This window comes from Seriola dumerili, unplaced genomic scaffold, assembly GCF_002260705.1.
Source record: "Seriola dumerili isolate Sdu_G_001 unplaced genomic scaffold, Sdu_1.0 BDQW01000088.1, whole genome shotgun sequence".
NCBI lineage: Eukaryota > Metazoa > Chordata > Actinopteri > Carangiformes > Carangidae > Seriola > Seriola dumerili.
The window spans coordinates 9,348,605-9,363,522 of NW_019174343.1; the positions used below are offsets into that span (position 1 = coordinate 9,348,605).

At 43.5% G+C, this 14,918-nt stretch overlaps 1 protein-coding gene across 1 annotated transcript in view; it reads right to left on the reverse strand.

Moving 5' to 3' along the window:
* slc25a26 (solute carrier family 25 member 26) overlaps positions 1–14,632 on the reverse strand; it is a 55,085-nt gene extending 40,453 nt beyond the window's left edge. The window contains exons 1-5 of the mRNA XM_022745144.1: positions 14,486–14,632; positions 13,018–13,174; positions 11,118–11,236; positions 4,022–4,126; positions 3,170–3,217 (exon numbers count right to left, since the gene is read on the reverse strand). Of these exons, the coding sequence (XP_022600865.1) occupies positions 3,170–3,217; positions 4,022–4,126; positions 11,118–11,236; positions 13,018–13,174; positions 14,486–14,518 (462 nt within the window). The 5' untranslated portion in view covers positions 14,519–14,632. The remainder of the gene's footprint in view (positions 1–3,169; positions 3,218–4,021; positions 4,127–11,117; positions 11,237–13,017; positions 13,175–14,485) is intronic.
* Positions 14,633–14,918: the final 286 nt, after the last annotated feature.

Sequence of the window (14,918 nt, forward strand, 5' to 3'; positions counted from 1 at the left end):
GTTGTCTTTTATATTTAATGAATGAAATGATTAATTTATTCAACAGATTAATCAATAATGAAAATAACGGTGTGCTAGCTAGTGTCATCAAATGCTATGGCTTTTATAGTTAGAAGTGTAGTAGACCTCAGATTGGACCACCATCATCGAAACACCAAATGAGGAAATATCTTTTGGAAGACTGACACTGAAGCTGTTCTGGGGGCTTGCGATGGAAATGATCAGTAAAAACCTTAAAATCAGTTTTAAAACAGGCAGCAACTGTAGAATTCCTTGAGCTGGAGCAATGTGATTTCACCTGTTGGTCCCAGTTAAAACCCAAGTCAGCAAGTTTGTCCTTACAGCCAGGGATCAACTAGGAGGAGAGGGATAAAGAGGAAGCAGAGGTGCGGTGGGGAGGAGTCTGGATGAAGAGGTGTTTCATAAACCCTGCCGCCATATCTTCCACCTCGGATTGCCAGGGCCCAGCTGTTGCGGTGGAGAAGCTCTGAGGCTGATTCAGAGGCTGGCTTAAGATGAAAAAAAAATGTATATATATATATATATATATATATATATATACACACACCAGTAAAGGGAAGACCAGGAAGACATTTTTCATCCGAGCGGTGGACTGTGCACTCTCACTTAGCTTGGCTCAATTACCTTCTTTCCTCTCTTCCTCGTCTCCATGCTTCGCCACTTAAAATGTGTGAAAAAGAGGATTCAGATTAAGTGGCTTCTAGACTGTGCAGGTGAAAGAGCAGAAAAGTGCCAGATTTACGCAGTGTGGCCATATGCTACAGTCAATCAGGTGATGTTCCAGGTGCCTGAGTCAAAACTGTCAGCCTCACTTACAACTATCCCGCCACAGTCCCGATACCACCACATTAATAAATTACTATCTAATAGCCCATCTCAAGCCCATTACTCAAACTCAAATTGGAGCAGTTAAGATCAAATCTGAGATCAGCTCACAGCGCTTTTGATCAGAAAAATAAAGGGCTCGGCATTAAAAAAAAAAAGCACCATCATTTTCTCCGCGGTGACTGCAGCTCATAAATGTCATAAAGCTGAATTGGTGTGATGGGGAAGGGGTGGGGGGTGGGGTGCAGAGTGAGGGGAGAGGGGGAACCGTACAGTAAAGAGTGGGGAGAAGAGTAATAACAGAGAAACTCAGGCACAGACATCTGCAGCAGTGCTAATCTTAGCATGCCATCTAGTGGTGACAGGTGGTATCACTCACAAACAGAAGCTCTGTGCCCTCAGAGATTGAAATTTAGAGATCCTGACAAAATGACAAACATCACTTGATGATGAAATATAGTTAGGGTCTTAATTAAAAAGACTGCTCCGTGTATTTTCACATAATGAATACAAATCAACACCCAGACAACATGATCGGCTTCTGCTGGGACTGCGAGCTTGGAACAAGTCTACTCTCTCAGAAAGTCCTGAACAAACTCTTGCTGATGTTAATTAATACGCCTTCTTTTTTCAGTGCAGAATAAAGTCATTTTTCACCGCACAACTTTATCCCCCACAATCTGAATCGCGCTGATTTCATGCTCTGTTCAGCTGGAACCCAAAAGGTGCTGACTCAGAAGACAACTTGACAGAGTAGACCAAAGTAAAGATTAATGCGGTGCACACAAAAACGTTAGTCAATGGTCCACATACAGATTTGAAATAAAAAAGTTAAGGCCTTTTAGGGGGGTTTCTGCATAAAAACCAACTTAACTGTTTAAAAGGTGTGCAGGTAGGTGCTATGATGCGGAGGTGGGTTGGTGCTACAATGTGAACGGGATCGCCACATCAGACACACCTCCACTCCACCTCCCAGCTCCAGTCCAGCCTCCCCACTGTGGTACATCCTCTCACATCCTGCACTAACGTGACATCATGCCCACCAGAAATGCTTTCTGAAGGCTGCCTAATGAATATATAGCACAGAGAGGACCCCAATTAGTGGGCCAGCTAAAGGAGGGAGGGGGCTGCGGGGCTGCCACGCCATAGCACATAAACAAACTTATCTTGACAGGGTCGCTTCACCAAAGGAGGGAGACAGGCGGATAGCGAAGGAGGCTGAGAGAAAATGAATTACCTTCCTGACACACGTTAAAGCCAATCACTGCGGCGCATCGTTTGCCGCTCCCGCGCCCCAAATCCCTGCCGCCACCGTTGCGTTTCATCTGCCAGTGTTAGTATGCATACAGGCCGCGCGCCAGCCTCCAAATGTATTCATTTATTCAGAGCCCCTCGGAGAAATCACAGTGTCTTGTTGTCCTTTTTCCCTGGCTGTCCAGATGGAATTTGCGTGAATAACATCAGTTTAGTGAGGCAGAAAATAAGTACAGGCTAGCACAGCGGAGGGGACTAGATTACACCCTCTCCCACCTCCCCAAAAACAGGATGGAAAGACAAGTGTCACCTTCATATACTCTTTTCTCCCTCTTTGTCTGCCTTTCTCATTTTCTTTTCAAGTTCTATTGAAACTTAGCAGGCAGGGGGGGTGAGGCTAAAAGTAAGAGAACTATTCACTACAATTATTTTGTGTTATCATGCACTGCAGGTTCAATTAAACAGAAGATCATGAATCAAAGAACTAGAGCGGCTTTCTCATTACAAAAAGGTGAGCGGCCATCAAGGGAGTGCAGCCCAATGCTCATTTATCCTTGTTTTGTTTTGCATTTATAACGCAACTAATTGCATTAATTAATCAGATGTACTTCCAATTGGAGGGAGAGCGTCTTGAACAAGAAAGAGTAATTGAGTAAAAAGTAATTGAAAGAGATGAAAGTGAGGGGAAAAAAAAAAAAAAAAACTGTAAATCAATAATTCCAACTTCAATAAAGCCCAAGAGAAATTAAAATGTCTTCAGTCAGAAGGGTGGAAACTCTCAATATTCGTCGGGCTTATCGCAAAGAATTCACCATACTGTCTTCAAGGAGTCAAGTAATTGTCTTTAATATAAACTCTTGAAATTAATTTCAATAGGATCTGTAAGATGTCCTTCACGGTTGACTGAAACTAAAGTTAACCACAGACAGACAGACAGAGACAAACAGACAGACAGAACGTGTGTGATCTGCTTTGGATCAGGTATTATTGATCATTATCACAAGTGACTGACAGACAGGAAGAAGTGAGTGAGTGAGTGAGTGAAAGAATACAACTGAATGAATCCTACCTCTCTGAGAACGGTGCTCCCGAACCCTCTGTACAAGCCTCGCACACCCTGCTCAGAGAACAACACACAAACGTACCGTCACAAACACAGACACAATATATAAGATGATTGGTTTCAAATGGATAAATAGAGAAATGTTTGAATTTAAGAAACCATTAATATTTACTGGATAGCACACTTAGTATTAAAAAGAATTATTATTTATTTAACATGCAAAGTTCAATATTTCACAACAACCAACGGCCAGATGAAAGGTTTGTATAATTGACATGTGAAAAATATAGGATTAAAAAATAATTCCAGTTCATTACAACCTCTAACTTTCATAATTGTGGGCTTGATTTATGAAGACATTTCACACATCAAAGTAGCTGCTGAGAGCTGGGTTAGGGTTATAACATTCGTATGCTCCAGCCAGAGCACCTGTCGGATGGTTGAGCAGCATCTGAAACCTTGACGTCAGACTTGGGGTGGCTGCATACGACAATTTCTACAACTTCCCAAAAGCCGACAACCAAGCGCAGAACACAGTATGTCTCACAGGAAAGATTGTGCGTCAGCATGCACCATTATTCCACAAATTGATGCTTTGCAGACCTGCAGAGTGCGGCCTTGAAGAACAGGGATGAACACTTTTGCTTTCAAATGTGGTCACGTGTTCCTTTTACCACAGCCTCTAGTATTTTGTGTGTGGTCCTTGGGTTTGGTTTGTTTGATCGTCTGACTACCTCTTGCCTCAACAGTGCTATTATCACCAATAGGAATGATGAGCAAAACAACAACAAAAAAATAGATCAAAGTTGCAATAAGCCAGAATTATCCTTTACTAAAGTGCCTTTGATTGCTGTGTACCTCTTCTCTGAGTGTAGCCAGCAGCATTTGGTAGGTGGTGGACGACGGAGAAGCCTGGGTCCTCTGTTTGACCACCTCTGTGGGGACCCGTATAAGACACGCCACCTGCAGGATGGAAAGAACATGAGTTAAAACGAAAAAAACACATACCTACGATCTCAATCTACAGTACTGTACTTGCTTCTTACGGGCTTCTGATACTGTACACATTTTGTGTTTAATTTGCAGCCTGGTGTGTGAGCAGAGAGACTCAATCGCCACCTCACGCACCGCTCCACTAGGTGCGCTGCTGCTGTACATGACACTAGCCTGTGTATGTCTTTGCTATGTGGCAGGTGGCCATGATATGCCACGGCCTGAGGAGAGCAATTACATGGAGCTGGCAGGCTAACAAGTGCTTTAGTTAGTGTGCAAGTGGGCAAATTAACGAAACAGTACATACGGCAGACATGACACCTGAGCAAAAGATAAAAAGGTCATCAGGTTGACTGTGTATCTGTGTCCAAACAACATGCACTTCCATCAAACACACTGGTGGATCCAGACACACATGCACACCCCAGTAACCACACTTCCTGCTACAAGTTACAACTCATCCACCATATGTCAACAAAAATATGGACTGCCAACAGCTAGTGAAGATAGACATGAATATTTATGCTTCATAACTCCCATCGCCCTAAAGGCAAGCAGGCAGGCACAGCTGCCCACCTGGTGACTTGATTTCCCATTTATCCTGCATCGGAGCGGAAATACTGGCTAACGGCAAGCAATCTTACAGAGCGATCGGTGAGCCACCACCACCCCACCCACCCCCCACCCCCCCTGCTGCTGCGACTCCCCTCGGTCATACAGATGCCAGTCTGCCGGTGCCACCCTCACCGCGCCAACGTGAAGCAGGGAGAGGAAGGAAGAGAGAGAAAGAGCGATGGAGGCAACGCAATACAGACGAAATGCACCCCTTTTTTCTGTTTTGCTCCTTCTCCGTTCAGCTATCCATACTGATTTAGCATTTGGGCCCCAGCAGAAGTTTTAGATGGGCCCTGGAGGATAAAGCTCTGCCGCTGCGCTCTGCGAGGGGAGAGGAGGCTACCACGACAGCTGTTATAGGGCTCATTTCTGTCAGCTGCTCGTCCTCTCTGTCGTCTCCTCTACCAGAGAACCAAGGACACCTTATGAGCGTGAACGTGACTATATGTGGAGCACAAAGGAGAAAGGACAAGTCAGCAGTGCTGGGAGTCAAGTGAAACCACAGACTGAGTCGACATGTGAAGCTAAACAGGCAAAGTTTTTGCTCCGTAACTCTAAAAATCCTATTAACTACCAATTACGGTTTTTCAGCTTTGTTTTTATCTTCACTGTATGACTTTTGCCACAGGCCAATGCAGTCCCTCCTCTGTTCACTGCACAGTGAGCAGATAAACCTCAACCTCTAAGAGCAAAACAAAAGATTTGAACGAGAGTCTATGGAGTGCTACTCTCATTGGTATTTCAGGTGAGTGTGACCGCTTTCTAGCCACTTCCGAACCGCGGTGCAACAGTACCACCAAGTGGCCAAACTTTCACCAGCATCACCTCCCCGTGAAAGCTAAGCTGGCTGCATCCATCTCAGAGATCTCATTTACCCTCCCTTTGGTCAAGTTACCATTTATAATACATTGTACATCATGTTTTCCCCAAACCAATTCTCCAAAGGAGCAGAATAAGCCAGCTAAACAGAAAGAAAGTGGCTATGACAAGTAATTACTGACGTAATTGGATGGGGGGCCTGGAGTGGAGACGGCCTTTTCCTCTCTTGTCACTGCAGAGGGGAAGGCAGAATGAGGCAGAGATTATACCAAATAAATTAGGGACATTGTTTATTTGGGAGTAATTTGCGCACCAAGGGGTGGGGGTGGGGGGGGTGTTGAGTGAATAGAAGATGAAGTGTGCAACCTCTGAGGCCGTTTCAGATCTCAGCAAATGGGGGAAACGCCGGTGATGAATCGGGCCATGATAAAATAGGGCTGGGGCGAAAGAAAGTCTGGATCGTAGAGTCACATCGTGTCTGGCGGTGTAGAGGCAGTATGCCATCACGTTAGAAAGAATGAAACAAAGAGGGAAAGAAAGAAAGAATACAAGATGTAGGAACGTGTCCCTCATTAGAAGTCAGTCTTGTTACCTCACGTTTAGAGGAGGGCTGTAGGTGGAAGGCTGACAGGAAGACAGACGTCTGTTGCTTCACCTACTTCGCTTGCCCTTCATTCTCAGTGTTTTGGCATGTAAACTTACGATAAACCCGTTGGCAGTCTTTTAAATTCCTGCTACCATTCATCTTTATTTACAAGCTGTTGGATCCATCAGGCTGCGTTAATTAGGAGGCTGTCTGCCTGTGATTGGAGCCTTTCAGTTTCCCTTGGCCTGCTGTTGTTAATCCAAATGACAGAGCGTGTTTTCAATTTCCAGCAATGGCCGCAAAACAACAAGGTAGGAAGCCGGTGCTCAATCACTGGCAAAACAACAGTAAGGAATGGGAAATTAGCAGTGACTCACAACACATTATCGGCATAGGCAGCGAATCAATCTGCAAATCGAGTCATTACATCCCTCTGTCCTCCTCTCCTTCGCTCCATCCCTCTCTTAAACGCTCATGGACATCAGGACACAGTGGTCAGTCAATCAGGACTGGAATTACTCTTTGGCACCACAGAGAGACAACAGGTAAGAAAAACATACAGGCTGCAACAACTGGTTTTGGGCCTAAATTATTTGGAGTTGTTTGTCATTAAAATGTACTGCATTCAACAGCAGGTTGCCAAAGAGGTACTGCAGTAGTCACACATATAATGACACTGTAGAACAAAAAACTGAGGGGAAATGTGCAATTTGACTGAGACGATAACTGAGTAGAATGTAACTTTATTTTCTATAACTGCATCCAGAATGTCAAATTAACTCCAACCTAAAGGTTTGCTTATCTTAACTTAAACTTTCACTTAACACATCTCAACATGTCACAACAGCGATCATGAGATGTGTTCCGTGGAACAAAAGATACTCTAAAATCCCGTTCATCTGTTGTTACACTAATCTATTGTGGAAAAACAGAGGCTTCCCATCTCATACATCACATCTGAAATCTCAGCGGCAACACAGTAAAGCCTGTGTTGACCACAAAATCCACATCCCCTCCTTGCAAAGACAGTATGTACCGCAGTGTGTATGAGCACCAAAGTCCAGTGACTTTTCTGGGTTTCTGATCATAAGCCCATTCCTTGAAATGCATCATAGTATCAAGAAAGACTGAAATATGAGACGACAAAGGAAGAAGCAAGGAAGAGAGGGAAGAAAAAAGGTCATGAAGAAAACGGGAAGAGATGAGGACACTGCGTGTCTCCAACTTTGAAACAACAGCCAATAAATCACAGAGCGTGGCGCTGCTTGAAGGCGATGCATGGATTATTTCTCAGTGCCAAGTTAAGTGGCTGCCAGTTTCTCCCCCCAAAAACTCCTCCCTCGTGCTACCTCCTTCTCTCTGTCCCCCTATCTTGTCATGTCACACTGTATTTTCCAGTACATCCTCCCACAGACGCGTGGTGGTGAGGCGGGCGTGGAGGGGGGGGGTTTATAGATGCGAGAGAAGCCCGCCGCCTGGCCTTGACAAATGAGCTTTCAGGGCAGACGTCGAGCGAATGGGAATGAAGATAAATCTGATTTAATGGCTGGATAACAGCCTGCTAGAGCCTGACAGACGCCATCAGCTTACACATTCTTTATGGGAGCGTCCCACCATTGCAGTCACACAAACACCAGGACACTTCTGGCGGGGGGGTGGGGGTGGGGGGGTTTCTCTCATTGTCTTGACCCGCTTGTTATTTCTCTCTACAACTTCCGACTGTGCTCCTCTCCGTCTCTGTAGTCCTGCTTTTGTGTTCAAGATAAGCCAGGCGTTAAGTAGGTTGATATAGAAATGGCATTAGTTATGACATTTGAAGACCACCATCCAAAAGCTGTAATAAACTTCTGCCATGCATCTATGTCTATTTCCACCACCTGAATTCTAATGAAGGAACATATTTAGATCTTTAACTATAAATTTATTTTTAAAATATTGATCCCTGTGCTCTTTAATCCTCACAAGTATTTCACATACGGTGATGAAGCTTGTTGTTGCTGTGCAGGGCTGTCCACTCCTCCTTCACCCTGAACATCTGTTAGACCGAAGGCTCGACTATAAAGATGAAAATGAACGGTGTGTAAGTGTTCTCTTTTCTTTCTTTCAATTCCAATCTCATCTCTTTATGCAGAATAAATTCTGACCTACTACTCCCTCTGGTACGATCATAATAGACTTTGAATGAAGTCCACATCTAGTAAGTTAGTGCCAAGTCGAGCGCATCATCCAGAGGGAGGCTTGGGGATGGGATTAGCAAAACACTAAGTCCCATAAAGCTTCTGTTGTGAATGTTGCAGAGTGGAAACAGTTGGTAAAACACAACTAAATGGACTCCTGGGGAAAGGATCATGGGCTGATGAAGGGGTGGAGTCGGGAAGTCAGACAAGGACCAAATAAAAAGTTGCTTCCTCTTCGTCTTCTTCTTCTTCTTCTTCTTCAAGCTCTTGTGTGTCAAAGCCTGCCAGCACCCAGCTGCTCCCAGAAAGAGAGAGAAAAGCAGGAGGAAGAGCTACAGAGAAACACTGTAAAAATATGTGGCCCCGTCCTACACTGGCAGAACAGAACTACAGTACAATGTAAAATGGAAGATGAAACATAATGCTAATGAAAATCTGTTGGAGTCTACATTCATGTTGGCATCAATGTGATTTGTGCTTCAGATTTGGACTGAGGTTGGTGAGAGGAGAGAACTTCACCTGCTAACATGATTATGTTCTGTACTAAACTTAGGGCTGAACTACTAATAGAAAATATAATTAAAATGGCAATATGGCCAAGTGCAATATCCAAATCGCAGGAGCTGCAGTTTTTTGATTAAAAAAAAAAAAGGTTAAATATGTCCCAACATACCATAAATGAAGCATTGTGCTGCTACAGAAATGCCCCGGTCTGTAAGGGAGCGTGTTGGTGATCAAAGATGCAGCTGGTGAGTATGAAAGGGGACTAAATGGAGTAACGGTGGCTTAAACCTGGAGGATACATACACCGAACTGAACAGATACCTTACAGATTGAGTCTGGTGTCTTCTCAACTCAAAAAAAGGTGTGGAGTGGCCATTTTGAAGAGGAGCGATTGTGAGATTCATGTTAATCTAACAGCTGATCACACCAGCAAACAGAAGAGACGTGCTGTGTGTTGGTAATTTTCAAATCATGTTTATTTCTATTCCTCAGAACACATTTCTCAAAAGATTTGGCAGGATTTTGCTTTCTAGACTGGACTAACAAACAATTACAAAACGCCGTGCCACAACATACTCTCGGATGCAAAAAAGCACAAAGAAGGGAGAAAAAGAAACATGAGTTTAAAAAAAAAAAAAAAAAAGGCACAATTTCCCAGAGCCCATGGTGACATCCTCACATTATTTGTATTGTCTGACCAACGGTACAAAACCAAAGGTGAATCAGTTTTCAAAAGCTGCAAATCTTCACCTTTAAAGAGGATGCACCCTGAAAACTCTTGGCATTTGTGCTTGATAAGCAACTTAAACGATCAATCACTGATCAAAAGTTGAAAAAAATCATTTTCTGTCGATCTAACTGATTAACGTGATTGTTACGGCGCCAGACAAAACAAATCTATTGCACCTAAGCTACTCCAGCTGCCACCACTTTTGTTAGACCCTCAGTGCAACAACTTTTAATTAAAAGTCATTAACATTGAGTGAGGAGACACAGGATCGTATGTGGCAGCAGTTGCATCATAGCGCAGGCATTTAGGCCGTGCATACAACTCGGGGCAGCACTAGGGTAGACCTTTCATTGCTAAGCCTGAAGATTACTCTCTTTGAACAAGACGTATCCAGTTGCCAGAATGCAGAGGGATGCCGCCCCTGCTCTGCTCAGCTCCACTCCGAGGATTTAAGCGTTTGATGTGCTCAAATCCGGAACAGCAGGAAAGGGGTTAAAGGTAGCTGCAACCCCAGCCTCACCTTTCACACTCATCTGTGCTGTGCCACAGACAAAAAGTTGAAAAAAATGTGTGGACTGTTAAGTGTTAAAACTCAATATCTGCAATAACGGCCACGTTGATCGTGACGAGTAGAGGACATAAACCGGGTGCAATGCTTATTGAATTTGCGCTAATCTGAGAGTAACATGGTGTCCTCTTCTCAACGCTGTCACACACCAAGACGCAGATCAAGTCAAGCACAGTGAAAACCCTCCCATGTGGGATAATCCCATTTCATAAACATGCAAAACTTGGCTAAATTACATCCATCGAAAAGCAATGAATACTGAAAACCTAGTATTTTGCAGAAAGCTGTGGTGGTATAGCTGGCGGGGGGGGGGGGGGGGGGGGGGCGCATCCCGCTTTCCATACCCCTCAAGCATTCATGCCAGTGTGAAACCCCATGGCCCCCATATGGCTCAGATTCTGCGGTTCACTGCGAGTGATTGGGAGAGGATGGGCTGAAGAAATTGCACCGTTCCTCGTTGCTTTCAAGCCTGAATTCCCCAGACTAAATTGGCAGAGTCTGGGGGCCTGAGCTGGGAAAGTAGATGAGTCAATAGGCAGTAATGAGAGCTTATTTACCCAGCTGGTGGGGGGAAATGCTGGGACAGTCCTGAGGAAGCCCCCTTAACTCACCCAGCTGGACCTAGAGCCTGGAGCCAAAACCACACATCCACCCCCCCTCTTCCCCTGCTGCCCCCTTGCATAGTGGTCTGAGAAATTTGAAAGGCAATAACGTTACGCGCAACGTGGTGCTCATTTGGGAGTTACATTTAGTGGGAAAGAAGCAGCAAGACGAAAGCAAGTGGAATGTAAGAGCAACAGCAAGCGCATAGGTCAGCTGGCCTTCTAAAGATAGGATGACTGAGATTCAATTAAGCAAACACAAATAACATGACTTCAAAGTGTACAGGCAGAGTGAAACAGGAGAACACATCCACTTAAGACGAGACAAAAGTTAGGAGAATGAGGGACACAAAGACTTACTATTTCACCCAGGGAGGCGGCCAGCATGTGAGTGACAGGGGCCGCATGTGGTGCTGCGAGCGCTCCGCCAGCGCCAAGCAGGGACTTTGTGCATTCGTAGGTGACAAAGAAAGCAGCAGCTGAAACCAAGCAGAACCACAGCCATTTAAGGCCCATTAGTCAACCAGCATACAGCAATTAATATCCCTCACTACCACTGACAGGGGAGACACTGAGGTGTGTGCGTGTCTGTATGTGCAATAGAGGTAAAAGCTAAGAAAGTGTGTGTCCCCAATGGAAAGAGTTCAGTCTTTACTTTCACTATTCAAATAAATTCATCCTGCGGAAGTTTTGAATTCATGAGGAAACTGCATCAAATAAATGATATTTAAAACGACCACATGCGACTGCCGCATCTCATCTTTGCCAGTTTCTCTTTGGTACTGTAGCTCAGGCTCAGGGCCTGGTCAGACCTGGCATTAACATGCGTCTCAGGTGACCAGATCACAAGTGGACAGCTCTTAGTACATCATTCCACACCTGGCATTAGAATGCGTCTCCATATGTGTCATGAGTGACCACTTGTGATCGGATCTCACTTCCCCGCCTTATATGCAAATAAACACATATGTTTTGTTGGTTTTAGCCAGTCCGACTATGACAGACAGGTCCATTGTCAATGTGTTTGTTTGTTTGTTTGTGTGTGTTTGTGTTTGTGTGTTTGTGTGTTTGTGTGTGAGAGAGAGAGAGAGAGAGAGAGAGCGAGAGAGAGAGAGAGAGGCAGGAAGAGAGAGAGAGAGAGAGAGGCAGGGAGGGGCTGAGTGAATCACTGCACTGCACACAGCTCTACAATGAAATACGGTTTCAGCCATTTGAAATAGTAAAATGTTTTCAGTTCATTATGAAACTGTGGTAGAGGACGTCAGTTCTTCTCTGTGGCCCAGGATGCATTTGTGTTCACACTGCTAAAAGAATGTGACCACATGTGGCCCAGACCACCTCTGAATGTGGTCTGAGTGATCGAATCTCAAATGCGTCCTCAATGCATTGTGGGTGCATTGTCCACTTGTGATCAGATCACCTGAGATGCACGTTAATGCCACGTCTAAACAGGGCGAGTAATCAGCAGATTTGTGCAACTTTTTGAATTAATGATTATAAAATACCACTGCTTCGATTTGCACCTTACAGTACTTAAACAGTGTCACTTCAATCCAATGTGATTCTTACAAATATTTTTGTACTTAGCTCAGGCTGAAAATACTGTGGAAATGGCAGAATGCCTTTGAAAAGTTTGTAATAATGGGGCAGATATAATCGTGTACATTGAAAAAGCTTGTTCATAGATACTGTGATGTGTTTGATAGGTTGGTGCTTCCATCCTAAATAAAATTCTGTCTTCAAAAAAGTTAACTTTAAAATCTAAGTCCTCATTATTCCTGTAATCATACATCACCATAGATACATTTCCTCATAAGATCAAAACAAAAGAATCTCACCAAGAAACAAATACACATATATTAATAATGTAATATAATATATAACAGAACTTTGTTACTACTTGAAATGACTTAATGAGGATGCAAGCTGAGAACTTCACAATACAAAACAAAGCGAAGGAAGAAAACTAATTTGATTGTGAATTACCAAACTGATGTGAGCGATGCAGCACTCTCATTATTACTGTGCTGTGACTTGAGGCGTGATAAGTAAACAAAATAAATGAATGTATACGAGCAAAAAGAAGCTCTAAACACCCAACTAAAACAGTCACTTTGTGGATATTATCATCAACACAGCGCAAGGTTGAGTCTCAGTATGTTGTTCAACGTGCACCTGGGAGAGAACGTCCTCCACAAACAATAGGGAACAGTGAATCTCCAGCAGAACATATATCCAGCTATCAAAATGAGTGTCTTACCATTGGGGAAGGAGCCGACAGCAGCAGATGGGACCCCAGCGTAGATGCCCCTGAAGCCCCCTGCCTTGTAGAAGCCTTGCTGACTCTGCAGTCTGGTCTTAATGGTGTCCAGGGGGAAGAGGGTCAGATCCACACACATCCCTGCACAGCCTCCTGCCTGGGGAGATTTGAATCACTTTGTGAGACACAAAGCTGCGATACACACACTTTGACACCGGTGGTGGAAGAAGTATTCGCTTCGTTTATTTAAACCTACATTAACTGCGTTTTTTTTGGCCACTTGGGGGCAGCACAAAAAAGCAATTAGCACAACACTAACATATTGTTGATATGTCAAATTACACCAACAGACACAGGGCAAAAATAGGCTCAACAATAAGACGTCTTTACTGAAGATATGGGCTGTACAACCAAAACTGAGATGCTTTAAGAAAACACAGCTATACCACCTCCATGAGTTTGGCACCCCATGTGATCAGGATATGACTGAAACTGTTTCAATTGGTTAGTGAAAATTTGTGCACAAAATAAAAATCTGTGCTTCAACCATTTTTGAGAAATTAAATATTGAAATTTGAAGTTTGAATTGAAGTCCCATTAACGGCAAAATGACTCTAAAACGGCTTCCTTAATTTGTACGTCGTTCATGTGCAATTTGTGCAAGCAAAAAAGCACCTGTGCATCACTATGGCTCGAGTCTTGTTTAGAAATGTAATGTTTAATTTATTTATTATTTGCTTGCTTGTAAATCCTGGTAATATAGGGTGCCCTCTTCAAAGAGATACAAGCTTCCACCAAACTGGTGAAACTTTGTCCTGTACACTGTCATTTGTAATTTCAGATGAGTCTGAAAGACTGGCTCATTAAATTTATATGATCTGTGTCAATTCATGTTCAATAAAATAGTGTAAGTAACTTTCTGTGTTGAGCCATTTCATTCAGTTATTATTAGCACAGAAGCCCCAGATAAATTTAGACACTACAATATAAATACGACTCTGCTCATTCCCAATGACTGTTTAACTAAATACAGCAGGTTAACTTGACACAAAGCACACAGTAAAACTTTCTGTCCACATTATCTGTGATAGTCTTTATAATAACTCAGATATCTCCCATAATATCAGACAGTTGTATTATTTTGCAGTTTTTCGAGCTTGTGTAGTTGCTGAGTTAAAAAGACCCGAGGATTATCCATTAGGAGGATTTCAAATGTCATGAACCTGTGTGTGCAGGAGGTTACAGGTCCATGTGGTCTATCTTCTTTCTGGCTAGTCTGATAATATATTTTCCAAACAGGTTAATGCATTAGTGGCTTACATGCATAACACGAACAAAGTCTACAGTTTAAGCTCTAGTTGTACGTCTGTGTTCATTCATCGGTGTGATTAGCTGCGGTCACATTAGTAGCTGGCTGACGGCAGTATTGACACGCACCGGAACAGTTAGTACAAAATGAGCAGCTTACCACCAGGGACGCCACGAACTCTCGTCTCTCCATGTTCCGCTCTGGCTGTCAGCGGTCCGGCCCGTTCAGTCTGCAACTGCCGAGCATGTCTGACACTCCACTGAAATCAAAACATGCCTGTCAAGGACGCTGCCATCTTGCCTGAAAGACTTCCGCGTCACGTCATGACGCTCGCTGGTCACGTGACGCCGGACGCCTTTGTTTTACTGGATTCCCTGACAACAACAGCTTATCAATGTGTAGTCAGTTAGGAGTTGCGTGTGTAAACTGATGAAAGAATAGAAAGAATATGCAGTCACTCCGTATTATTATTAATTAAAAAACATAGATTTGGCATATTTTCACATATTTTTTAGATATCTATCTGTACATACCACCATGCTACACTATATTATTTATCTATTATTTTTCTTTTGTAATTTTTTAGTATTTG